The 27,647-nt window shown below is 44.2% G+C and overlaps 1 protein-coding gene across 1 annotated transcript in view; it reads left to right on the top strand.

Annotated features, from left to right (window-relative positions):
* SLIT3 (slit guidance ligand 3) overlaps window positions 1-27,647 on the top strand; it is a 789,390-nt gene that overhangs the window by 713,946 nt on the left and 47,797 nt on the right. The window contains exons 29-30 of the mRNA XM_050962519.1: window positions 17,051-17,144; window positions 25,490-25,627. Coding sequence (XP_050818476.1) covers window positions 17,051-17,144; window positions 25,490-25,627 — 232 coding nt within the window. The remainder of the gene's footprint in view (window positions 1-17,050; window positions 17,145-25,489; window positions 25,628-27,647) is intronic.

The raw sequence follows: 27,647 nt of genomic DNA, 5'->3' as shown, positions 1-27,647 counted from the left end.
AGTGTGGTTTGAAGTATTTCTTCTGTAAGTTCACCAAGGATTTGAGCTATTATATGTCTATCTAAGACCTAAACAAGTTCCTAACTATTAGCTGGTTTCAGAACTATGAGACCATCCTTAGCCATAATTGCTTGAAAGACAAAGCAACTAATGATTAGGGTTTGGTGCACCCATCCTTTCATCCAAGAGATTCTTGCTCTGGGTTGAAGTTTTCCAATTTATTTACTCGGAAAATGTGAAATTTGTTTGTTTTCTGTAAAGAAGACTAAAGCAAGAACCCCAAGTTTTCACTTGCAGAATCAAATCAAAGAGCTGGATACATATAACTGATACAAAGATCTTGGACCCATTCCTACTCTTGTCGAAGTCAGTCTGAGTTTTCCTTGACAGCGATCCACATGTTTACCTCCCTCAGGTCAGACTCTGGTAATTTATTGTGCTGAGACTGAAGGTAGAAGCAGCACAGCAACTGAGAATACAACAGTCTGATTCCTTAGCAGGAAAATCCATGAACAATGCATCACATTGGTGCTCTGCACCCTACCTTGGTGCCCAGTTTGCTTTTGGTGCCAGTTCAAATCCCTAGTCTAATCCTTAATGCCACCCATGGTTTGGGACCCAAATGGCAGACTTCCTCTGCATTCATGGCCCACCAAGACAGCTACACATCTATGGAACAATGAGACTAATACTGCCTGGGAGGATAAAGCTTGTGAGATCTGAACATAGGGTGCTCTTGGTGGATTAGCCTCAGCCTGTGAACATCCTGCCAGAGGATTAGAAGCCAAGCACAAACCTAACCGCTTTCAGAGCAAGTTATAATATTCAATAAATAAGGCAGCATGCTAAACTGCCAAATGTAGGAGGAGTGGACAACTCTATAGACAACTGTGTGTACGCTAATTACTGTATTCGGCACTCAGTGGGCAGATTAGAAATGCCAGCAAGAGGTAAGCAGGTATCCTTGTATATAAATTATTCTAGGAAGATTGCTCTATTTTAACAACTGGTATACAAAGAAGCAAGTTGTAATTTATCTTCTGCTAGACATTAGAGTAGATGCAGCCACCTTCAAAGGAAAAAAGTGGGCCAAAGATTCCTGTGACTTACTCCCATAAATTGGAGCATAATTTGGTTAAATATGTTCAGTTGCTGTGTTTAGGGGTGCAAGGTTAATTGAAATCTCCCATTAGCCTTGAAAGCATTACAGGGACCTAGCCAAAGGATAAATTATCCACAAATAATGTCGGTACTACACTACTAGGCACAAAAGGGATTTTCTTCAGCACTGGGACATGTCTTATTCCAATTTCAGTTCTTCTTCAACATAAGAAGATAGGAATTACTATATTGGGTCAGCCCAATAGTCCATCTAGGCCTGTTTCCTGTCTCTGACAGTCCAATATCAGATGCTGCAGAGGATGGTGGAAGAAACTTCAAAATGGACACTTGTGGAATATCCTTCCAAAAGGCAGAATTTCTGAATAACAGCCATTAGTTAGTAATTCACTCTTGCCCTGATGCTTGAGGGTTTGTCCCTTACAAAATCTTCAGCAGAGCTAATGTAAATGGTTATTCTTATATAAATATCTGACAGCATAATTGCCACCAGTGCTGTAAAAGATCCCCACTGAATGTTGTCATAAGCTCGGCAGGGAAATAGACTAAGATGACTTAACAGCTTATGTTTGTACAACACTTACAGTGATATCTCTCTTCAAAGTAATATGTTTTGTCTATCTGTAAATTTCTGTGATTGATTAGGGTTTGATTTCCTTTCTCACCTTAAATATGTCCCAGGGCATCAGTACACTACAGCATCTTGTTCTACGGTCACATCTTCTCTAGTGCCATAAACAAGAAGCAGTGTTCCTTTGGGAGATTATATGAGCTTTTTCCTTATCTTGTCAATGGAGAGAAGCGGAACACAGTCTTTGCTCAAACATGTGGGAATATTGCTGGAATCTCTGCTTCTCTCCCCACATCTCATCTCATTAAGCTCTTGGCTTCGCTGGTACCACAAAGGGCAGTAATAGCTGCTTGGCTCTGAGTACTTCTGAAAATCAAGCCCCTTAACTTGAGTACTTAAATATGAATTAGGAGGCAAACTTTCGGCTCCTACTTTTCAAAATTTTACTGAAAAGTTTGAAAGTGAAAAAAAATCTACCCCAATATCGGAGTTTACCATAAGCAGTCTTAAATTATTTTTAAAATAATTATTTTTCCTGATAAAACTTGTGAGTTCAAGATTCTCTGTTTGTCAAGCAAAGGTTAAGTCCAGAACGGAGGTTTAGAAATTAGCTACTATGCATCCAGGCTTAAATTTTTGCAACAAAACCTTTGATTGAATTTTTAGCAGATGGGCTTGGTGCGCTTGCTTGGCAACTGAATGGACTGTCTCCATAAGGACTTTGGCTGCAACTTTCCTGTTTGCTTCATTTCAGTGAACAAACAATGGATTGAGGCAAAAACTGCGGTTGGAAAATCTTAGCTTTTATCTCTAAACTTTGAGTATGGTGAACCCTGTCCAGCAGGAAGAGTCTCATGTAAAAAAATAATCCAAGAAGTATGGATCTGGTCTTTAAATATATTCAGAGTTCAGGGGTTGGGCTCAGCCCGTTATAAAAGTAAGGGCCCATCAGCCATGAGATTCTATTCCAAGTTCAAATTTAACACCTCTCTCCTAAAAATTTGTGTGCTCAGAGGTGTCATTTGCTATGAGGTGGGAGGCAGTTTCCCTCCCCACATCCAGACCTTGCCAGTCAACAGCCCTGCAGTGTCTCCCCCCAGGTGAGTGAGAGCCAATCTGGGGCTGTCTCGGTCAGGGCTCCTAATCACCTCATCGTTAGCACCAATCCTGTATTCCACTGGCTGGATAGGAAGCAGCAGCAATGGCCTGGACCAGGCCCCAGTTCCTGCCCCAAGCCAGCCATCAGTGAGAGACACACTCCACTCCAAGGGACAGGATTGGCATGCCACTGCTCCAGCCCCCTCAGGTATGCCTCGATGGGAATGTGGAAGTGGGGATACTGATACAACTTTGCTCCTTCTCTCTGATTTTTCTGAAACTACACCCCTGTTTGTGGGTGTTTGGATCTGTAACTCTTATCTGTTGTGAAATGCATTACTGGAGTATCCAAGATAGGTGGATCCAAGGTTTTGTCTCAGGTCTGTTAAACTTCATCAAGCATCAGCATTACTCCTGATTGTCAATAATTTCTCAGCACAGCATGATCTGGCACATTCTCAGTAACATCTACCACTGGTGAAGTCAATCAGCTTTTGGGTGCTAGTGGCTGTGATTGCTAAGGACTATTTGAAATTTCCACTTGGCACTTTCCACTGTTTTTTTCCAGCGCTCAGGGGTAGGAGAAAGAGCAGGGGAATCCCAGTCTCTGTGGAACATTAGTCGCTATTAGGTATCCAATGAGTAACTTCTCACGAGGACAGCTGTAGTGTGTAATTAGCTCTTACTGGTGTGGCCAGAGGTAACACCCCTATTTTGGCTCACTGAGCACAATTAAGAGGACTGTAACATACTACTTAACAATTCAAATATATATATCTTTCCTTTGCAAGCTGTAAAAGTCAGCCCAGTAGATAACAGCCAGCCTGTCTCCATCCATTGCTCCATCCTAAACCTATATTACATAAACAATAATATTAATCCCCTAAAATCAGGCAACATTCCCCACAAACACTTTTCTTTTTCCTATTTAATCTTGTGGAGTTCTTGACAGCATTACCCTTAGCCCTGAGATTCTGTAAAAGTTGTTTTCACATAAGACAGAGAATATTTTCCATGCCATGTTATTAATTATTTTGATTAATATTAGGAATGAGAGCGAAGTATTGCCTAAGTGACACTGCAGGCAATAAAACTGAGGAACACATGGTATTTGGCGGCAAGTTACAACGGGGGTGTTATGATCATTTCAAAGTTGGGATTAAAAAAAAAAAGATGTTGACACACCCCACCTCCCTTTTTTTTCCCATTAGGAAGGAACAATATAATTCAGATCATGGCTCTAAAAATCTAACGTGGTGTGAAATGAATAGCATATATGCCAAATGTGGTCATTTAAATAACAAACAAAATAATTAAATCAAACCAACTGCTTGCAAAAGGTTTCTGTTTCTGTTGCTGTTGTTTTGGTTTGGTTTTGGACTTGTGGAAGCTGTATAAATATGCCAGCCTAGCAGCTCTTTGTAAGTGGTGAGGCCTGTGAAAAGAGATTACTTTAGAATGACCAATGTCCCCTCTTTAGGATTTCATTGAACCAAATAAAAAAGGGGGAATGTTGTAGGAGTGTGGTAATTATTTTATTGTGGCTTTGAAAAGGTCAGGGTAGTGAAAGGTGCCAGATTGACAGACCCAGGTGTAAGATAAAGCACAGTGATCCAGTGCATGGTTAGTAACAAGGCAAGCTTCGCTCACGTCACTCCATCACTGGGCTCAACACGGCCCTGAAGGTTCCATTTCGAGGCTAGGATGGCAGCTTAGTCTCCTTGCCCATTCAGCACTCTGCCTCTGTTTGGTATGCTTTGATCTGCACTAGTTACCAATCTGTTTCTATGTGCAATACAGAATATTAAATGTAATGCATTTAATGCATGTAATGTAGTACCTGGGTACCTGCCTACCTTAATAGACATCCTGTCCTCATAGCCTGCCACAGCACTTTAGACCTGCTAGAGGGCCTGAACTAACACCTCCACCAGTTTAGAAAGGAAAGGGCTGATGGCTCAGGTGGCTTTCAGTGAGACTCTCAACTTGCTTCTCCTTCATGGTCTGACATAACCCTATCCGGCTGACCAGCAGGGTGTGCTGCAAAGCCTGTCCATTCTTGCAGACTTTGGTGAAAGGAAAGAGTATGGGATATACAGTGTGGATTTTGTTTTGGTTGGGCGAGTAATGAAAATTTTGGTTGTATGTATGTATGTCAGGTGTTTTTACCTGTACATACCTAGAGAGGATTTGCATAGGGGAGGTTGGTGTGGAGGATGATGGTGGTGGTTGGGAACGTGTTGCCAGTGGTGTGTGCATTTCTTAGGTCTTGTCTATCCTGGTGGCAGCGTGTAAGGTACGTGTCACTGAATGCCACAGTGAAAGGCAGGCTGCATCTGCATTGTGGTGTGTAGCTACATGCTGCAGCAAAAGACTCCAGTGATGGGGAAAGCATCTGGAAGTGGGGAGGCAGCAAGGAGCTAAAATTAGCTGTGTAGATGTGGGAGGCACTGCCTGGGCGTGTAGAGAACTGTGTAGGGTTCTGGCATGTGTTGACTCTCCTCACTTAAACAGTGCCTCACCATCTACACTGCTATTTATACCTGTGCTGGGGCGGGGGAGATACGGTGTATGTATTCTACACGCTGCTGTTAGTGTAGTGTGACAAAGTTCCTCCTCTACCTTGGTGGGTCCTGTGCTTATTGGCGGATTTGCTCACCTCAGAGATCTTCCCTTCTGGTGGAACCCACAGTCCGGGTCAATTCCTCCTGTGTCTGACCAGGAGTTGGGAGGTTTGGGGGGAACCCAGGCCTGCCCTCTACTCCGGGTTCCAGCCCAGGGCCCTGTGGATTGCCGCTGTCTATAGTGCCTCCTGTAACAGAGGCATGACAGCTACAACTCCCTAGGCTACTTCCCCATGGTCTCCTCCAAACACCTTCTTTATCCTCACCACAGGACCTTCCTCGTGGTGTCTGATAACGCTTGTCCTCCTCAGTCCTCCAGCAATATGTATTCTCACTCTCAGCTCCTCGTGCCTCTTGCTCCAGCTCCTTGCATGCACACCACAAACTGAAGTGAGGTCCTTTTTAAGCTAAGGTGCCCTGATTAGCTAGCCTGTCCTAATTGATTCTAGCAGTTTCTTAACTGGCTCTAGGTGTCTTAATTATCCTGCCTGTCTTAATTGGTTCTAGCAGGTTCTTGATTACTCTAGTGCAGCCCCTACTCTGGTCACTCAGGGAACAGAAAACTACTCATTCAGTGACCAGTATATTTGCCCTCCTCACTGGTCTGGGTCTGTCACAGTAGCTATAGCTTTAATGTGGTGGAATGCCCTCTATATAAAACACTTTTGATAAAATTTTTAAAAGCTGTTTAATGCCTCTAGAGCCCAGCATAACCTGTGTGTAAATAATTAACAAAATGACAATATTTGGGAGTATCATTTTGAACCCCATACCGCTATTCAGAGAAAAACTTGGAATAGACCTTTAATTGCGACAATAATTAGGAGCCCAAAGCCAGGCACAGAAGTAAAAAGGGCCAGATTTTTCCCTCAAAAACATGCAATCAGATGGCCACTGAATGTTACATACCCGTTTTGAGGAAAGATTTTTGCCCAAAATACTTTGTAACTGAAGGAAACATAGTTTCTTATGTTTAGCTCTTGCCTTGAGTATCACTATTTTAAAAGTGTTTTCTTTCCCTACCATGCTGTCTGCCATTCAGTAAACATTGGTGAAGCCCATTCAATTATCAACAGGAATTTTCTTCCCCAAGATGAGGTTGTCTGAGTTCCACGACATTCCCAAGAGAAATCTGGAAATGTTGAAATCTGAAATGAAAGAGAGATGAGAAAAAATAAGTAACAGGAAGGAGCCTAGAACATTCCAAGTTTTCTGTGAACAATGATAAATTAGTTGGATGCTGTGTTTGGTACCAAGCCTGAAATCCTCCTAATTTTGATAGTGGTGCTTTCAGCATGACAAAGTGAGTCATATTTGACAAGTGTATACATTTGGGGGAAATTTTTACTGAATTTCTATGCATTTGTCAATTATCCAAGCTGGCCAAGAAGAATTCTTTAAGAAGAATTATGATTTCCTTTGGAAGTTTATACCACTATTCTGACTTTTCTCAAAAGTCTGTTTTCCTTTTTTTTTAAAAAAAAAACAAAGAAGCTTTTATGGATATTGTAGCAAAGTTACAGCTTAAGGCATCTATCTCCAATGTATTCTATTAACAAAAAAGGCTTCCTTTCAAAAGGATACTTGAAGGCTTTAGAATGTTGAGTTCCTGTCATGTCACCATCGAGTTAGAAATTCTCTGGATTTCTTTTTTAAAGAATGTTTCTCATGTTTATTCTCATACAAATATACAAAAAAGGCAAACTGAGGGAAGTTAGAAACCAAGGTTGACCTGATGGAGTATATCTATACAGGGATAAAAAATCTGTGGCTTCCCTGGGTCAGCTGACTCAGGCTCACAGGGCTTGGTCTCTGAGGCTGAAAAATTGCTATGTAGACACTCAGGCTTGGGCTGGAGCCCAAGCTCTGGGACCCTGCGAGGGTGGAGTGTCCCAGATATAGGCACCAAGTTTTATTTTTCTGCGGGGATGCTCCAGCCCAAGGCCCTGCCTCTCTCCGCCCCCTCCCCTCTGCAGCCCAAGCCCTGTGAGCCTGAGTCTGCTGATTCAGGCCAGCTGCAACCGTGCTGCAGATCTTTTAGCCCTGATTGATGTCAATTTCTCTGCTAGCTGGCTGAATTAGGGTGTCGGTTATTTTTGTTTTTTTGGAGGTAAAAGTAAACTTCCAATTGTGCCACCTCAAAAATGTTACTGAATATCTTCAGCAATAGTTTCAGTCATGCAGGTTGTTACTGAATGTGCCAACTTGCTTTGGATGAAGAATGAGGTGCAAGAACAAACATCAGAAACCCAAACCCAGCAGAATATATGCTTTGATTTCCCTCATGTCCCTAGGGATTCAAAGATACCAAGTACTTTTTTTCTTTGGCATATCCCCCATTCCAAGACAGATGCATTCTTTGTATTTGTCCAAGTTATTTCCAATTTAGTGCTATATAAGAACTAGGTGCTGATTGTTGAGCTGTCTAGAGTTGCTAACGACCAGGAGTGCCCACCTGAGGGCAGACTGTCTAGAACAGTGTTTCCCAAAGTGTGGTACACGTACCCCTGATGGTATGTGAAAGGGTTTCAAGGGGTACGTGACCCGTTCACCCAGGCTTGCAGCGAGCTGAGCCGGGTCGGTGGCCAGGACTCCAGATGACAAGGGGCTGGCAGCGGGCTCAGCAGGGCCGGCAGCCAGGACCCCAGACCCATGGTGGGCTGAGCGGCTTAGCCTGCTGCCAGTCTGGGGTTCCATCAGCCGGCTCCTGCCAGCCGGGATCCCAGCTGCCGGCCCTGCTCAGCCTGCTGCCGGCCCGGAGTCCCGGTCACCCAGGCTGGCAGTGGGCTGAGCAGGGCCGGCGGCCAGGACCCCAGCTGGCAGCAGCGTGCCAGTAAAAATCGGCTTACGTGCCGATGCAAACCACGGGTGCGCGTTACCGCAGCTCGGGCAATACACTTGCCTTTGTGGCATGCACAGAAGTCATACTGACGGATAAAAGATAAAAGTGAATAACTACTTGTAGTAATCTAAAGATCGTAGCAGGTACATACTTGGTGTATATTAATATACAAAATTTCTCTTTTTGTTTCTGTTAAACCCATTTACAATGGATCGCCGGCTAAAAATGGTAAGTTTGAAATGTGCAAAAGAAAATTATGAAGGAAATACAAATGTTAGTGAAAATTATGCCAAAAAATGCTGTGATATGGCTACATCAGACAATTATGATGACAAAATTAATGAACCGTGTGATCCATCTGTAAATTTATTGAACGTATCAGCTGCAAAGAAAACGAAAAAAGCCCACAAATATATTGAAGAATATCTTAAATTGGGATTTTCATGGACTGGCGATGAGGTGGAGCCTGTTCCACTATGTGTGATTTGTTATGAGACTCTCACAAATGAAAGTATGAAACCATCCAACCTAAAACGCCATTTCGATAGCAAACAAAGAATATGAGGGAAAACCTGGAGAATACTTTGAAAATAGGCACAAAGATCTCCAAAAGTCCCAGAAAACAATTCATAATGTGACGGGAGGTGAAAATATGAAAGCTTTGGAAGCGTCATATAGTATGGCGTACTTAATTGCAAAGTCCAGAGCTGCTGAAGTGATTGCCGAGACATTAGTAGAATCTGCAGCCAAAGTAATGGTGCAAGTGATGATTGGCGACAAGGCTAGCAAAGCTATAGACCATGTCCCCCTCTCAAATAACACTATTCATCACAGATATGGCTGAAATGTAAAGCAGCAATTATTGTCAAGAGTACAAAAGAGTCACTACTATGCACTGCAAGCAGATGAATCCACTGGTGTTGTGAATTTAGCTCATCTTTTGTTGTTTGTCAGATGCAAGCTGAATAATGAAGTCCACAGTGATATTTTGTTCTGCCAACCTATGCCAACACATAAAACTGGAAACACTATTTTGAAAGTTATTGATGACTTGGATGGGAGTCATTGTGTTGGAATAAGCCTGGATGGTGCCAGCGCCATGGTTGGTTCGAAGAAAGGAGTTGTTGCATGTATTCAAGCTGTTGAGCCAGAAGCAAAATCGAATCATTGTTGCATTCACAGGGAAGCACTCGCCACCCAGAACATGCAGGCAGATCTAAAGCAAATACTAGATGAAGCTGTGAAAATAATCAATTTTGTGAAAAGCTGCCCTCTGAATGCCCTTCTGTTTTCTCAGCTTTGTGATGAGATGGGCAGTGCTTATACACAACTCCTATTTCACACTGAAGTGCGTTGGCTTTTGCGTGGAAAAGTTCTCAATTGCCTGTTTGAGCTGAGAGAAGAACTGCAAGTTTTTTTAGATGAAACCTTTAACCTGCGAGACCGTGTACGCAACTGGAAATGGCAATGCAAACTAGCATATATTGCAGATATCTTTGCTCATTTAAACAACCTCAATCTATCCTTGGAAGGGAAACTCATATCTATATTCTATGTTCAAGACAAAGTGAGCGCAAAATTTAAACTGTGGCATAAACGTCTTAGTTGTCATGAACTAGATTCCTTTCCATCTCTTCATGACTTAGTAATAAACTCGACTAATGAACTTGATAGTGATGTGTTGCAAACCATGAAGCAGCATTTGGAAAGCTTGCAGAAAGATCTTCGTAAATATTTCCCTGAACCAGATGGCACCTATGAATGGATAAGGAACCCCTTTATCATCAGTGATCAAACATTGCCAAATAACCTCTCTACTTCAGAAGAAGAACAGCTCTTGAAGCTGGCTTCAGACAGTTTCCTGAAAACAAAATTTGAGCAAAATGCACTGTCATCTTTTTGGTTGAGGGTTAGCTCAAGCTTTTGGTTTGTTTGAAGGACCGTGTGCTGTAGCTGGCAGTTGGAGGCTGCGCTACCAAGGAAGGTTTGAAAGCTAGAAGCCTCTGGTAATTGGCTGAGCCTTAACCAGTGGGCTGGGGCATTCACTCAGGCCAGGGCTTTATAAAGCTGCGCACAAGCGACCAGGGAGCTTAGGGAACAGGAGCTGCTAACAGGGAGTTTCGCAAGGGAGTTGGGAAGGGGAGTAGGAAGGGAGTGGGGGGTCCCTTGTCGGTCTCATCTGTGACCCATTGGTCCCCTGAACCTATAAACCAAGCCACATCCAAAACCTTTCTATTTAAAGCAGAGCAGAGCGGACAGGGAGCTGCAGACGGGAATTTGAGAGAGTCTGACAGAGGGAGGCTTACAATGGTTAGGAGGACCCGCAACACCTGTGACAGCATTGCTTCTGTCTCTTCCACCTGCGCCTGTAGCCAGACAGAGCACCAAAGCATGGATGCTTTTACCCAGGTTCTGGTGTGGGTTTGCAAAGACTGTAACTTGCAATTTCCACTTACTGATATCCAGGCTGGGGGTGGCATCAAATGTGAAAGGTGCCTACTGGTGGAATTTCTCAGGCAGCAGGTGGGAGAGCTACAGGAGGAGGTGGCTAGGCTGAGGAACATCTGTATCCATGAGCAATTCCTGGACAGTATCCATGTGGAGACAGCTGACGTAGCTGTCCCAGTTCACAGGACTACTGACACACCAGTGGAGGAGGAGATGGCTCAGGGTGGACACTGGCAGCTGGTTACTTCTGGCAGCAGGCAGTGCTCCACCCCTGCTGCGAACCGTCCTGCTGTGTTAATAGATAACCGTTACGCTGTTCTTGATACAGGAGAGAAGGAATCACCCCCAACAGTTAATGAGGGGAAGCCTCTTACCCCTAAGGCTGGGAGGTCTGCTGCCACCACTGATAATAAGAAACGTAGGGTAGTGCTGGTTGGAGACTCCCTGCTGAGGGGGACGGAGACACCCATCTGTCACCCTGACCGTTCATCCCGGGAGGTATGCTGCCTGCCGGGGGCCCATATCCAAGATGTTACAGAGGCATTGTTGAGGATCATCCGGCCTTCTGACTACTACCCCCTGCTACTCATCCATGTGGGCACAAATGATACTGTGAGGTGTGACACTGAGCAGATCAAGAGTGACTACAGGGCTCTGGGAGTACGGGTTAAGGAGTTTGGAGCGCAGGTGGTATTCTCTTCGATTCTTCCTGTCGAAGGTAGGGGCCTGGGCAGAGACAGATGCATCGTGGAGGTGAATGCCTGGCTGCGAAGATGGTGTCGCCAGGAGGGCTTTGGCTTACTCGACCACAGGATGCTATTCGAGGAAGGACTGCTAGGCAGAGATGGCGTTCACCTTTCGAGGAGGGAAAAGGCCTTATTTGTGCACAGACTGGCTAACCTAGTAAGGAGGGCTTTAAACTAGGTTCGACGGGGACAGGTGAGCAAACCCCACAGGTAAGTGGGGAACAAGACCTGGGAGATGGGTCGGAAACAGGAGGGAGCATGGGCTATAATGACAGAGAGAAAGGAGGGTCACGGCAAAGCTGGGAGGCAAGATCAAACCAGTATCTTAGATGCCTATATACAAATGCAAGAAGTATGGGTAATAAGCAGGAAGAACTGCAAGTGCTAATAAATAAATACAACTATGACATTGTTGGCATTACTGAAACTTGGTGGGATAATACACGCGACTGGCATGTTGGTGTGGATGGGTATAGTTTGCTCAGGAAGGATAGACGAGGGAAAAAGGGAGGAGGTGTTCCCTTATATATTAAAAATGTACACACTTGGACTGAGGTGGAGATGGACATAGGAGATGGAAGTGTTGAGAGTCTCTGGGTTAGGCTAAAAGGGGTAAAAAACACGGGTGACGTCGTGCTGGGAGTTTACTACAGGCCACCTAATCAGGTGGAAGAGGCGGATGAGGCTTTTTTCAAACAACTAACAAAATCATCCAAAGCCCAAGATTTGGTGGTGATGGGGGACTTCAACTATCCAGATATATGTTGGGAAAATAACACCGCGGGGCACAGACTATCCAATAAGTTCCTGGACTGCATTGCAGACAACTTTTTATTTCAGAAAGTTGAAAAAGCTACTGGGGGGAAGCTGTTCTAGACTTGATTTTAACAAATAGGGAAGAACTCGTTGAGTATTTGAAAGTAGAAGGAAGCTTGGGTGAAAGTGATCATGAAATCATAGAGTTTGCAATTCTAAGGAAGGGTAGAAGGGAGTACAGCAAAATAGAGACAATGGATTTCAGGAAGGCGGCTTTTGGTAAGCTCAGAGAGCTGATAGGTAAGGTCCCATGGGAATCAAGACTGAGGGGAAAAACAACTGAGGAGAGTTGGCAGTTTTTAAAAGGGACGCTATTAAGGGCCCAGAAGCAAGCTATTCCGATGGTTAGGAAAGATAGAAAATGTGGCAAAAGACCACCTTGGCTTAACCACGAGATCTTGCGTGACCTACAAAATAAAAAGGCATCATATAAAAAATGGAAACTAGGTCAGATTACAAAGGACGAATATAGGCAAATAACACAGGAATGCAGAGGCAAGATTAGAAAGGTAAAGGCACAAAATGAGCTCAAACTAGCTATGGGAATAAAGGGAAACAAGAAGACTTTTTATCAATACATTAGAAGCAAGAGGAAGACCAAGGACAGGGTAGGCCCACTGCTCAGTGAGGAGGGGGAAACAGTAACGGGAGACTTGGAAATGGCAGAGATGCTTAATGACTTCTTTGTTTCGCTCTTCACTGAGAAGTCTGAAGGAATGTCTAGTATAGTGAATGCTTACGGGAAGAGGGTAGGTTTAGAAGATAAAATAAAAAAAGAGCAAGTAAAAAATCACTTAGAAAAGTTAGATGCCTGCAAGTCACCAGGGCCTGATGAAATGTATCCTAGAATACTCAAGGAGTTAATAGAGAAGGTATCTGAGCCTCTAGCTATTATCTTTGGGAAATCATGGGAGACAGGGGCGATTCCAGAAGACTGGAAAAGGGCAAATATAGTGCCCATCTATAAAAAGGGAAACAAAAACAACCCAGGAAACTACAGACCCAGTTAGTTTAACTTCTGTGCCAGGGAAGATAATGGAGCAAGTAATTAAAGAAATCATCTGCAAATACTTGGAAGGTGGTAAGGTGATGGGGAATAGCCAGCATGGATTTGTAAAGAACAAATCGTGTCAAACTAATCTGATAGCATTCTTTGATAGGATAACGAGCCTTGTGGATAAGGGAGAAGCGGTGGATGTGATATACCTAGACTTTAGTAAGGCATTTGATACGGTCTCGCATGATATTCTTATAGATAAACTAGGAAAGTACAATTTAGATGGGGCTACTATAAGGTGGGTGCATAACTGGCTGGATAACCGTACTCAGAGAGTAGTTATTAATGGCTCCCAATCCTGCTGGAAAGGTATAACAAGTGGGGTACCACAGGGGTCTGTTTTGGGACCGGCTCTGTTCAATATCTTCATCAACGATTTAGATGTTGGCATAGAAAGTACGCTTATTAAGTTTGCGGACGATACCAAACTGGGAGGGATTGCAACTGCTTTGGAGGACAGGGTCAAAATTCAAAATGATCTGGACAAATTGGAGAAATGGTCTGAGGTAAACAGAATAAAGTTCAATAAAAATAAATGCAAAGTGCTCCACTTAGGAAGGAACAATCAGTTTCACACATACAGAATGGGAAGAGACTGTCTAGGAAGGAGTATAGCAGAAAGAGATCTAGGGGTCATAGTGGACCACAAGCTTAATGTGAGTCAACAGTGTGATACTGTTGCAAAAAAAGCAAACGTGATTCTGGGATGCATTAACAGGTGTGTTGTAAACAAGACACGAGAAGTCATTCTTCCGCTTTACTCTGCGCTGGTTAGGCCTCAACTGGAGTATTGTGTCCAGTTCTGGGCACCGCATTTCAAGAAAGATGTGGAGAAATTGGAGAGGGTCCAGAGAAGAGCAACAAGAATGATTAAAGGTCTTGAGAACATGACCTATGAAGGAAGGCTGAAACAATTGGGTTTGTTTAGTTTGGAAAAGAGAAGACTGAGAGGGGACATGATAGCAGTTTTCAGGTATCTAAAAGGGTGTCATCAGGAGGGAGAAAACTTGTTCACCTTAGCCTCCAATGATAGAACAAGAAGCAATGGGCTTAAACTGCAGCAAGGGAGGTTTAGGTTGGACATTAGGAAAAAGTTCCTAACTGTCAGGGTAGTTAAACACTGGAATAGATTGCCTAGGGAAGTTGTGGAATCTCCATCTCTGGAGATATTTAAGAGTAGGTTAGATAAATGTCTATTAGGGATGGTCTAGACAGTATTTGGTCCTGCCATGAGGGCAGAGGACTGGACTTGATGACCTCTTGAGGTCCCTTCCAGTCCTAGAGTCTATGAGTCTATGAGCTCTGAATATCCAGCTCTCTCTGACAAAGCTGTCAAGTATCTTCTGCCTTTCCCACCTCGTATTTGTGCAAGATCAGATTCTCTGCGCTGGTTGGCATCAAAACAAAAAACGGAAATCTTTTTATTGACATGGAGCCCCATCTTTGTCTTAAGATCACAAATATCAAGCCAGATATCCCCACGATAGCATCTGGTCAAAAGCAGTTCCATCCCTCGCCCTAAATAGTTTCGTTTGTACTGAAAATTTTTCAGTATCGAAATAGTAAGTATTAAAACTAGCGCTTTCTTCACTAACCTAACCAAACCAGCATATTTTAATTTCAAATTGACACGAATTCACCATACATGCTGTTCTGCCAGACTGTTGATTTGCTTCTATTATTTTGATTATTTTAGTACTATTTCTATATGTAACTATTATTTCTATTAAAAGTTTTGTTTCAACTATATGTAATATAATTTTGTATTTATTTCTAATAAACATTTAATCCAGAATGAAACGAATTAGGAGTGTGTTATAAAAATGTGACTATCACCCTCCCTCCACAAATTATCTTCACCTGAGAAGAGGTACGCTGGTAAGACAAATGTCTCAAAAGGGGTATGCAAGTGTTGTAAATTTGGGAAACACTGGTCTAGAAGAAGGGCACAAATACCAAATTTGTGTATTCTATAATTAAATTTCACCAACCAAGTAACAAGTGTGAATTCCTAAAGCACTATAACTGTTACTGTGGAGTCACAGAGTGTCCCCTGGGGCACTCTGGTCTATCTTGACACTGAGGAAAGCCTGCCTTTGTGATAGATGGTCCTTTACACCAAACATCACAATATTTAGGTTACTCCCAGTCCCAAAGGATCAGTCACCTAACCCTGGTCAATTAATTGTATTTCAAATCTCAAACCAAAGAGATAAGACAGCCTACAATGGCCTATCTGCTCATAGCAAATATCTCCAGTAGCCAGAGATGGGACACTGGATGGGGAGGGCTCCGTGTTACTGGAACAATTCATAGGGGTGCCTTAGCCAATGCCACCTTTTCCCTAGTCATGCCTTCTATACCATCTGCTGGGAGAGAGGAAGTGTTGAAGCAGCTACAATGGATCTGAACCACATGAGGGGAGTCCCCATGCAGAGACATTTTTCCAGGGACTGGGTATGCTGGGCTTTGCACCACTGTGCACATGTGGAATAGCACATAGTGGGCCAAAGAAGGACCCAGGGTTGGAGCCACAGCACAGAAAATATTGACAATATTGCAGGCTGTTGTGTTAGATTTTGTTGCTTAATAGCTGTTGTATCTAATTAAGTATTTTATACCTCCCTGTACTTGGAAGGCTTTATCAGAGGATGTCCAGAGAATATTTATCTAGCATCACTTTTACTGTTTGGTTATTACTTTCAGAGGATCTGCGTGCACGTGCCCATGTATGTATTGCGCATGCCTATATCCTTGAAATTGTGCAGATGCAGTCTTCCACTATTACTGCAAAAGGGGTTTTGGGACTGGATTTTGTTTGAGGATTTCCATACTAAGAATAATTGACCTGCTCATTCCCTTGAAGAAGTTTGTTTCAAAGGCAAAGTTTATGCTCAGTCTCTGGCAGGATCTCAAGTCCTGAGTACTGAAGTGTAACCTAATTATTTAGGGCTCAGAAGAAGGATGGTTTTGAACACTCTGGAACTGTTCATTATTAAAAGTTACACAAATCTAAGGAAATGCACTGGACCTAGAAACAGCCGAGCAATGCTTGCATATAAGGAACTTTTATAGAAAACAGTATCTTGTATGAGTACAATAGAGTCAGTGCTCTTCTTGTAAATAGTGGGGGTTGTATAATTATGTGCAGCCCTAAAGCTGTTTCCCGTTATTAAAAAGCCATTTTTCTGAATGATGTCAGATCATCTCCTAGGACAGGAAAGGATCAACTATGACTAGAATATCACTTGGCGTGAAAAGATTAAGGACTCTGTTAATGTGCATATCCACATTGTATGTCACTGGCTTTCTGTGACACTTGCAACTTGGGGTCAGGAACTGACCCTACAGTCCTTACTCTGGCAAAACTCCAGCTGAAGTTGAGAGGGCTTGAGTGTTAGGACTTTTGAATCGGTGCTGTAAGGTTTGTATGAGATAATTATTGCACCCAGTGTAGCTCAGTTGCTAAGGAATCACTAAATGTAGCTAGAATTGGACTATCCAGTATTGAGCGAGCCCACCCTTATTTAGTCTGTCCTGCCATCATAACAGGTACTGTCATGGGGCTTCCTCTTGAACTGCTGGATCACTTCTGTTTAGTAAGGCCTGTAGCCACAAGAGCTGGTGGATTTATCATCCCTGGACAGCATGGTTAGAGCTGTTTCAGCAAAGCCAATGAGCTGTGTTGGTAGCAGATGAGTTACGCCTTGTTAATTTTCTTTGCCACAGGTGAGCTGTGTGATGAGGTGATCAACCACTGTGTTCCCGAGCTAAATCCATGCAAACATGAATCCAAATGTATCTCCCTTGATAGAGGATTCAGGTGAGTGTCTGTGTATCCTTGTCTTCACATGTTGGGCCAACTGATTACAGTGCAGTCACACTTGTGATGAGTTTGACCTAACGAGCCAAACTGAAAAGTAGTATGTGTGAGGTGGTGTACTTCAATTTTCTTTCAGCTCCTCAGAATCCTGATTCAAGAATAATTAGTGCACTTCCAAAGCAGAGTAACTATTCTCAAATAAAATCAAGCAAAGGACAGCAGTTACCCTTTCAAAAACCTGCCAGTTGCCCTAGATTCCTCAGAGGACACAGGTTCTCTAAGTATTCCCTGTAGTAAAATGGAAAATACTGAGGTAATAGGCAAGGTTTTAAGGGTGGCCACTCTATGAGCAGGCTGACATATCAACATCACTTTTGCTATTCTCACATAACAGGAGTCTTTGGTCCTCCCTTCTCCAAGGAGAGCAGAATTCACCACACTGAATGACCTCCACGTGAAGCATAGCACAAACTTCAACACATGGTGATTAATTCTGGCAATTAATCATGTAGTAATTGTAACACTGCTGTTGTGATTGAAAAAGCGATCACACACTATAGTGTAGCTAACAAAAATGACAGCTAAAATTGTCCGTACCATATATTTTATTAATATCGTACTATTTAGGCACAGCCTTGACCAGATGGCGGAAATGAACTGAACATAAACAGATACATACCTATTTTCAGCAAAGACAAGATATCCCTTTTTCCCTCCCTCACTTCCAAGTTTTAGGAAAAACTATGGCTAGCCCCTGAAAACTGGATGCCTGGATTAGATTTGCACTCCTTTCAATGTTAGGCATAGGCTTTGGAATGTCATTCGAGATGGATGCGTACTGCATTTAGGAATGGGGAAATTGGAAAGAAGGTCATCTCACTGCAGAGTGTGGTGAACTAGTCACACAGTCAGTGCACGCTGGTGTTTCCAGTACAGAAGTTACATAGATTCATGCATGGTTCGTTCAGGTTCTGTGTCTTTGGTATTGGAACTGCTAGTGTGCACTAATAGGATGCATAGTTCATCACACTTTTCAGACATATGACCTTCTTTCCAGTGTATGTTTCCATGTGACAGTCTGCCCATGTTCAAAAAGCCCTCCCTTGCTTGAATGTCCAGCCAAACAACAAACAGTTCAGGAAACTGAAAATAAATCTTCTCATTAGTAGAACGAGTTATTATCATGGCCATAAGCAGAGGGATCTGTCTGACACTCCCCAGTGACACACAACTCCTATAACAAGGCTCACTTCATGCATTAAAAAATCCCATTGTAATTCTCCTCTGGCACTCAGTTTTTTAAAAATCACATTTAAATCAATAGAGAAAGGCTGGTCTTGTGTGTCTAAAGCACAAGGCTGGGAATCAGGGGATCTGGATTCTGTTCCCAGCTCTGCTATAGACTTCCTGAGGAACCTTGGGCAAGTCACTTCCTCTCTCTGCACCTCTTTTGCATAATGGGAGTGATACTGACCTACATCCCAGAAGTAAAGTAAAACTTAATGTCTAGAAAACATTTGTAGAATCCTGGATGGAAGGTGCTTGAGATGTGCCTAGTACTAATATGCATCATCGGCAAAGATGGGCTTCCAGAAGAAGTTAGCAAGAGTGAGAGCTTCTACTTACTTTGCTACTCCTGAGGGCATTCTGTGCCAAAAAAATTCAAAATTCTGCGCACAATATTTCAAAATTCTGCAAATTTTGTCAAATAAATGTGGAGGCTCCAGCATGGCATTGGGGAGCACAGGCCACTGGCTGCACAGAGGTGGGAGATCACCGTGCAACTTCCTCCTTCTTCCTCCCCGCTGCCAGGACACTGACTCAGCGATGAGGCTGCACCCAGTCCTGACACAGCGCAAGGTGCAATGGTAATGGGACTCTGAAAGGAGGTCCAGGTGAAAGTGGTTGGGCTCAGTGGGGGAGGATGTCTGAGTGTAGGGGGGGGATAGAGCTCAGCAGGGGCGTCTGAGTGCGGGGGGCTCAGTGGAGGATCCAGATGCTGGGGAAGTGAGGCTCAGTGGGTTGGGGATCCAGATGCTGGGGGAGTGGGGCTCAGTGCAATGGGAATCCGGGTGTGGGTGGCTCATTGGGGTGGTCCAGGTGCAATGGGAGTGGGGCTCATCGGGAGGGGTTCTGAGTGCTGGGGGGTGAGTCTCGGCAGGAGGGTCTTGGTCTGAGGAAGTCTGGATGCACAGGGGTTAGGTGAATGGGGGTGAAGCTCCCTGTACAGGGATCCCTCCGCCTGCAGCTGAGGAGCGCTGGGTGCAGGAAGCAGGCAAAGAGAGGAGTTTGCAGAGCTTCCTGCAGCCAGGGGGAGAAATCTGATCCAGCCCCGGATGCTGTGCAGGGGAAGAGAAAGTCTCATTCTCCCCAGCCCATCTGGGACTAGCAGCTGAGCAGGGTAGGAGCCACCAGCTGGGTCTTCCCCAGTCCTGCCTCCTCACCCACAGTGATTTACCTCTCTGCAGGCAGCCCTGGTCACCCAAAACATACTGCTGGGGAAGGTCGTGTGACTGCTTTTGTGGCTTCCCTTTGCTTCCCCATCAGAAAGCCAGTGGCACAGAATTCCCCCAAGAGTGCTGTTAATAGGATAAGTCACACCAAACTTTCAAAAATGGAGTTCAACTGTGGGAGTTATGAGAAAGAGTGAGGAGGTGGGGAGATTTCAAGAATGCATATAGGGAAGCTGAAGCCAGCTTGCATGCCCAGCCAAAGTTGACAACATAGCCACCTTACTCCCTTCCTCGTTGCTCTTTGATTTTGCCATTAGGATTGGGGAGATCAGAAAGAAAGTGGAGAGGCCACAGAGCAGGGCATTTGCCCATTCCAAACTGGAGCAGGCGAAGGAGGTATATATGCTGCAGTAGCAATCTTGGCTTCACTGTTATCAGTGTCTAACTTAGCACATGTTGTGGGAAGGGGCTGTGTCCTGTGAAGCACCTAACATGCTTCTGCTTACTAAAAAATAATAAATTAGGTTCGTGAATTTCAGGACAGTTAAAGGGAGTCAGAGCAAAATTGTCAGGTAGCCACACTACAAACATATGTTCCTATAGCACTGGGTCTTTCAGACAGCTGAACGCACACTATTCTCTGCTAACCAGACATCCCATGCAGGGTCACATGGCTTGTTGACAGGTGAAGGACTTTGGGAAAGAGCATCTTCCAACTCCTGAAGACAAGGAAACTGTTAAATGATTTAGGACAGTTCCTGAAGTAACCTCCTCTGAGTGGTACAATGATACCTGCAACTACCTGACATTGCTTCAGACATCCTCATTCAGCTAATCCATTATTTGACTAATCCATTAGTTGCAGCATGTTACAAGGCAGAGGTAGCATGTCATTTCCTGTGCATGGTTCAAATTCTCTGAAAGGTTCCAAAACTGAACATTTATAAATTAACTCAAAGTGCTCGGTGTCATTAGAGGGATACTGCTGACTGCTTTGATCACAAACTTCTTTGAGGCAAGCTGCGAACGAGCCCTTCAAATTCTCTGTCAGGATGGGTAAATCAGAAGTCCTCCACTTAAGATAAAAGGGAGTTGTGAACTCACCCAGGTGCGGGCAGAGGGGTTTTGCTTATATTGTTAGTGAGGTGGGTTTGTGAGGGAGGAGGTGAGAGAGAGAGAGAGAAGGCAGAATACACACAAACAGAGAGAGGGAAGAAAAGAGCAAAAGACAGTGTGACTGGAAAAAACTAGAGAGAATGAGCTTTTGAGTCTGGTGTTAGCTAAAGAGACTGGAGGCTGTAAGCTAAGAAACTACTCCTTTTATTCTTTGTTCCTCTTGTGTTCAGAGAAGCAGGGCTTAGTACATGCCTTGTATACAAACAATTGGAATGTTCCCAGGGGCCTGAAATTTGACTAGCTGCTCAGGTTGAAAGGGGGCATCAAGTGCTTGGTGAGATAGCGCGAAATTATCCAGCCTAGAGGTGACAAAGTTAAAAAAAAAAAACCTGCAAAATAACAGAAATTTCAGATCGGAAAAGAATTCTGTGCTTCTAAAGGGCACGGCCAAATCTCAGCTTAGGAAGCAAACTGACATGTTTGTATGTGCTTTTGGCTGCACTGGGTTCTTTGCTGTTTTTTCTTTTCTTTTTTTTCTTTGAGCTAGAATTGCAGGTGGCTTTCTTCACTTCTAGCCTCCAGATCTTTATTGTGCTGTGATTATTAAAAGGCCAGCTTTCTGTATCCCAGACCAGAAAATTAGCTAATGCAATGAAATGCCTTTAAAAATAACTTAAGGGAAGAAGCATGTTTTTCCACTCACTGTGGCTCTGTTAGAGCACAATATAAATATGCTTTATTATTCCGAAGCATGGAATTACTACCTGACAGCATGGAACACTGATTTAATGCAGCCTTGCAGAGAAAAGTGGTGGTTCCATCATTACCATGATGGCCAATACACATCATAAAAGTGATACATGGCAGTTCTGAATAAGGAACTGCACATAATTCGTTATTACATCACTTTATATTAGGACAACAGGGATCAATAAAAAACAACAAGATTAAATGCTGCATTTCCCCCCACAAAGTCTTTAGATGGATGTTATTTGTTTGCAGGTGTGACAGAAACATTGCTGAAAAACTTTGTTCAGCTCTTACAGAGTTTGGGGAAGGAATGGTCTTGGGTTTGTTTTATTATCTCCAACACTATGTTATTCACGCTGTTCCTATAGCCAGCAAGATGTATTGCATGCCATTATGACATCTAGAGGTAGAATGTCAACTAAAGAGTGCCTACGTATGGCCGTTACCGGGACCCCTACCACACTGAGGGTGGAGAAGGAAATTGGTGAATCTGCACAGCATCAGATCTTCGAACCTCAACCACCCCATGCCCTACCCCTTTCTGGCCCCTGAGGACTGCCACAATTGCAGAATCTAAGTTATTAGATTCTGTTCTAGTAGCTACTTTTTCAGTCACTCACATTGCTTTCTCAGATAAGATTATTTTGGTTTCAGACTGATGTGTCATTTTACCTAGCCGCAGTAAGTGCTAGGTGTGTTACAGATGCTATAGAAGGCTAGATACTATGGTGCTGGCTGCTTTACCAACCACGTCTAAGGATAAAACGTGCCATATAAGAGTCAATATTATTAATACTTACAAATGTCTAAAAGAGAGAGAATCATCATGTATAGGGATTCACAGGGTGCTCCACTCTCTGCTGGAGCGCCTCCTTCTGGCCGTGTCTGAGGATTAGCACTGCCAGGCTGGTGCCCCTTCCTGTGGTTGCACTCTGTCACACTCGCTGTGTCTCACTCTCTTGGGACTCAATTGTTCCTGCTTTGTGGCTTGGCCCTCTGGCCAGGTCACTGTAGTTTCCCCTTCCTGGGGCGGGGAGAACTTTGCGTTCTCAAAGTTTCTTGGGACCCACTGCCCGAGGCCATCTTCTCTTTCACTGCCCCTTAACAATGCCACTACCCAGTGGCTGGTAGGGGAACCCAGGCCTGCCCTCTACACGGGGTTCCCACCCAGGGACCCTACAACAAGCAGTTGAGGGCTGCACACTCCAGAACCGTATTGCTGTATCGTTGGGCTACTTCCTACCTTGCCTTCTCTCACCCTGACAGTGACTGCCACCTCTCTCTCTCTGTAGCCCCTTCTACTCTCAGCTACTGGGCTTTAAGTAGGCCCCTCCTGTTCTGGGCCAGCTGCACTTCCTCTTTAATTGACCCTTGTTACTCCCTGGCTCCTCCTTCAGGTGGCTCATCTAGCCACCTTAACCTCTTCAGGCCTTGTGTGGGGCGGACACCGCATCATAAGTGGCCACTCTTGCAAAGTGTTGAGTGCCCTCAACTTCTATTGCCCTCAGTGGGAACTGACAGTGCTTGGCACTGCGTCACAGTGGGCCCATAATTCCCTGATGGGCAAACACTAAGTGATAATTAATCACATACAAGTTCTCATTAAGGAACAAATCCTAAACTCAGCACCCAGTAATTGTCCAGGGAGTGGAGAAATCCTTCTTCTACCATTCCTCCCATCCCTTTCCCTTCCCCCTCCCCACCCAGGATTATGGAGTCTCTCTGCAGAGATTTCAGCCTAGTATCTGAAGTAACATCTTATAATGCACTTGGCCCTCCAAACCCCCTCTGGGGCAGGGGAGAACAGGACAGGGGTATCTGCATAGCAGTGGATCCTCCGGTGCCACCGACCTTGGCTTGCCTATCCCTCAATCCTTCCTGCCCCTGCATATGTCCCCACAGAACTCATGTGGGTCAGGGCTTTATGCCGCATGGAATACATGCCCCTACAGAACATAACCTATATCCCCAGTGGAGCTGCACTTTGCAGCTAGGAAAGGAGGTTACTTTTGCCCTTAAGAGTGTGAAAGCTGAAATCGTAGCCACTCCAAGTGGGGTAATCCAGAATTCAGGGAGATACAAACCTGTGTGTTGTAAAATACACATGCACATTAAGAGATAATTGGAGCTCCTCCTTTGTTTTGGTTTCAGTGATATGCTTATTATTTTCCAGCTGTGGAATAAAATCCAGCTGGGAGAAGTGAAATGTGGTTTATGGACTAAAATGCCTTCAAGCCAGACTAAAATTTAGTGTCCACAGGCTAGAAAGAGTCTGCTCAACTTTCCAAAAAGATCTGTTCCTGGCCTGAGACCTTGGATGCCAAATTTCAGCCTAGAGCACATTTTTATGGTCAAGTTACAAACCTCTGAAAATAGGGTTTATAATGGAAATGCTGACACAACCTTAACACAACAAACTTAACAACTGTAATAAAAAATAATAATAAAAAAGCCGACGCTTGCAGTTTTGGTTGCATCCCATAGCATTTCATTCTAGGAGTGAGTTGCCACCTAATGGCAGGAAAGTGGCATTGCATCAGTATTTCAGCAGGAGGTGTGATTTGGAAACATTCTATTGTTACTGCTCTCTGTGACGAACTGGGAAAGTTCTTAATGTTTTCTCTGAATACTGTGTTGGTGCCTCAGTGTCCCCATGGCAGTTCTTAAGTATCTGGCAGAGCAAAGGGCCAGTGCACCTAAATGCCTGGCACTCTGTCTCCTAGCAACTGATGGCCTGGGCCCCTCCTCTGCAAAGGTGCCAGCTGAAGGTGTTGGAGACAAAGGGATCAGGTGACCTCCTGGCCCGGGAAAGGGGCTGAGCAGAGAGGAGGGGCTGGGAGGGGTTGTTAGTCTGGAGCTGGCTGGGGTCAAGGGTGGAGGGCAGACCTGGGGGTCTGGCACACTGCCCCCCAGAATGGACCCGGCCGAGGGGTCCGGTTCGCTGTATCTACAAGCTCTGTTTTAGACCCTGTTCCTGTCATCGAATAAACCTCTGTTTTACTGGCTGGCTGAGAGTCACGTCTGACTGCAAAGTGGGGATGCAGAACCCGGTGGCTTCCCCAGGACCCCGCTGGGGTGGACTCGCTGTGGGAAGCGCACGGAGGGGCAGAGGATGCTAAATGCTCCAAGGAGAGACCCAGGAGGTGAAGCTGTGTGAGCTTCTTGCCCTGAACAAGTCTGCTCCAAGGGAGAGGAGGCTCCCCAAAGTCCTGACTGGCTTGGTGGGGAGCAGTTCCAGAGTATCGCCCGGTGACTCCGTGACACTCTCATAGAGTATCTGCCATGAAAAAGCAAACAGATGAAGGACTAAAAACTGATGATCACCTCCTTTAAATTTGCTTTTGCCTTTCAAAGTCATTTACATGATTTCATTTATGATTTGTGTGCACATTCACTTTTGTCTGAAGGCTGAAGACCTCTCTGTCCCTAATGGCTGCTACGAATTAAGCTCAAATCATAAAAGAGTAATGATTAGGATCCTCTTTTCCATTCTTGCATGGACTGTACTACCTCTGCAATGTGTCTGGCCTCCATTGCCTGGGATCTCCCAGGCAGGCTTCCAAAATGACACTCCTGTATGTCACCTCTGTGCTTGGCATTCCTGCTGGGACTCAGCTGAGTAGATGCTGTTAAAAGTAGAAAGTAGAATCCTTCTAAATGTTGAGTCAGTAACATGTCAAACACTTTTATAAGCTTAGCCAAGTGAACTTAGTTATCTCATATATCAAAAGAAGGCTTGTGCATGACCATGCAGTGCCACTCTTTAGCAGCTTGGAAAAGGGAAATTATATGGTATAGTATTTGCTTTGATGCCCTAAGATGTGTAACATCAGCAGTCAAAGGAGCTCAAGCAGTTCTGAAAGTTAATGTTTAGTTCTTTCTTTGACTGTTCTAAGAGTGTTACCTCTGCCATTCTTACACCATGAACCATATACCTTGATCAAATCGGACATTGACCTGTGTGTGTGTTATCACGATGGATGCTAAAGATACAGCCTTCTGATGGTGATCTTCCTTGTGTTTCAGATGCGAGTGCCTACCTGGCTACAGTGGCAAACACTGTGAAACTGACGATGATGATTGTGTGAGCCACAAATGTCGCCATGGTGCAGTTTGCGTAGATGCAGTCAATGGCTACACCTGTGTCTGCCCCCAAGGGTTCAGGTAAGCAGAGTGTTGTGCTCATCATTCAAACTGTGTGTACTCTCTGCATAATATCTGGCCTCTTCCTACAGCTGCTCAAACTAGCGTCTAGATGTGGTATTTATCCATAATTTACTGTGTGAACTGATGGCTCAGTGCTCTTAATCTTGCAGATGGGCTGGGGCCAGATACTCAAGTATTCTCTCCTTACTTGGAAAATAGAAAAGATCTCAGGGCCCGGCATATTGTCCAATACTCTGTTAGTATGTGAGCGACCTAGATTTCAGCGTTGGGCCAGCAGCAATGAGGAGAACTTGGAGGGGTAGGAGAGGAGCTGTCCACTCAGCAGGTAAATGAGACTGCTTTGTATCACTCTGCAGCGACCCCTCTGTTTGACAGAGGCACAGCAGTGCTGTCAGCTATCAAGTCCAACTTGCCACCAAGATGTGGGCTATGGAAGTGGGGCAAAGTGGCAGAGAAGCTGAAAAATGTGTACAGGAGGATGAAATGTCACTCTGAGGTGGTGGCTCTCCACGCTGTGGTGTACTAGAGCAGATAAAGGGTTGTGCTTACACATCCAGAGAGAGAGCTAGAGTTCCTGTTGTCACTTGCTCTAACAGCTGTAGCCCTCATACATTATCTGGCCTTTCTAGGAAAGGGGATTATAGAAAGAAGCTTATTGTGCTGGAAATCTGCAAACACCTAAGCAGGTGGGAGGGGTAAACACACTTACTAGGAAACCTGTACTTTGCCCCAATAAACAGGGGGAAATGGAAAACCTGCTTGTGAGGGTAATGCCTGTAGCCTTCATTTAAAACAAAAACCAAAAACAATCCTTTGGCTTTTCTGTATACAGACTCTTATAGTGGCCTAACTCATTCTGTTCCATTCCCATTTTAGAAGGTTCTGTAAACTGTCCATAAAATTCATATGGAGAAAAAGCTTGGCATATAAAATCCAGGAGTGATTTCTTTTCTGCATCTCATCTTGCTTATGTCTGTGGAACTCCATAGACTCCTGATTCTCGCTGGTGACAGTGAGATCAGAATCAGGCCCATATACACTCTGTGCATGTGTCTAGCACTAGATGTATGGCTCTTCACATACCCTATAAAGACTTATTTGCAATGTAAGGAGTCAGTTCTGCAAACACCTGGTAACCAGCACCGCACTTAATACTGTGAGCTGTCCCTTTGAAATCCGTGGAACAGTGCACATTAGTAATTATTGCACCAGGAAGTGGGTAGGATCAGTAGGATTGTAGGATCAGTTCTACATTGAGTCAAGACAACAGAAAGTGATTATAAGGCAGGGAAAGAGGAGAGTGAAGTTGTCACTTGGATGATTAGTGTCATGCTTTGAAGACAACTCCGTGTAGTTTTTTTATTATATCTGTGTGTAGTTTAATAGCCACACACAAAACACTTGTGCTTGCTGACACACACATCCACAGAGCAGGTGAGTAAAATACTTAGAACAGAAAATGTCAGGGATTTCTCTTGATACTGTTGTTGTAAAATTTTCCTGTGAAAACTGGATTGTGTGGTGTGCCGAGTTTTACAGTTTTCCATGTTTTGTTACCAAATAAGTTGTTTGTGAAACTTCACCTGTTTGTAGAAATGTCTCTTCTGTTACACGGAGATGTAATGAGACCTCATGAGATCCTGGCTCCATGTCCTGCACACACTTCACTAGAGAACATGCAAGTTCCATCAGAGAAACAACTGGGATGTTAGGTCACGTGGAGGTCTAGCCTTTTCAGCTGAGATATGTATACCGACTCACCCACAGCAGATCCAGCCCTCAAAAGATAGGGTTCTGAATGTTCTGTGTCTGTTGGTGGATGAACTCTGCGCAAGTCAGCCTGTGCATTTCAAGTCTCCAACTCTGACAGCTGCCGATATATCAGACTTCTGAAAATCGTGCTGTCTGATGAGAGTGAGATGAGAGTGCTTCTCCAAACGGATTCACTAATCAGTGCCTGAGGTTAGATGCTGGCTTCCTTCCAACTGAATCTTTTCTGTATTTGAAACAAACAGAG

The sequence above is a fragment of the Gopherus flavomarginatus genome, chromosome 7 (assembly GCF_025201925.1).
Source record: "Gopherus flavomarginatus isolate rGopFla2 chromosome 7, rGopFla2.mat.asm, whole genome shotgun sequence".
Lineage (NCBI taxonomy): Eukaryota > Metazoa > Chordata > Testudines > Testudinidae > Gopherus > Gopherus flavomarginatus.
The sequence above is the reverse complement of the archived record's forward strand: the minus strand, read 5'-3'. Positions and strand labels throughout refer to the sequence as shown.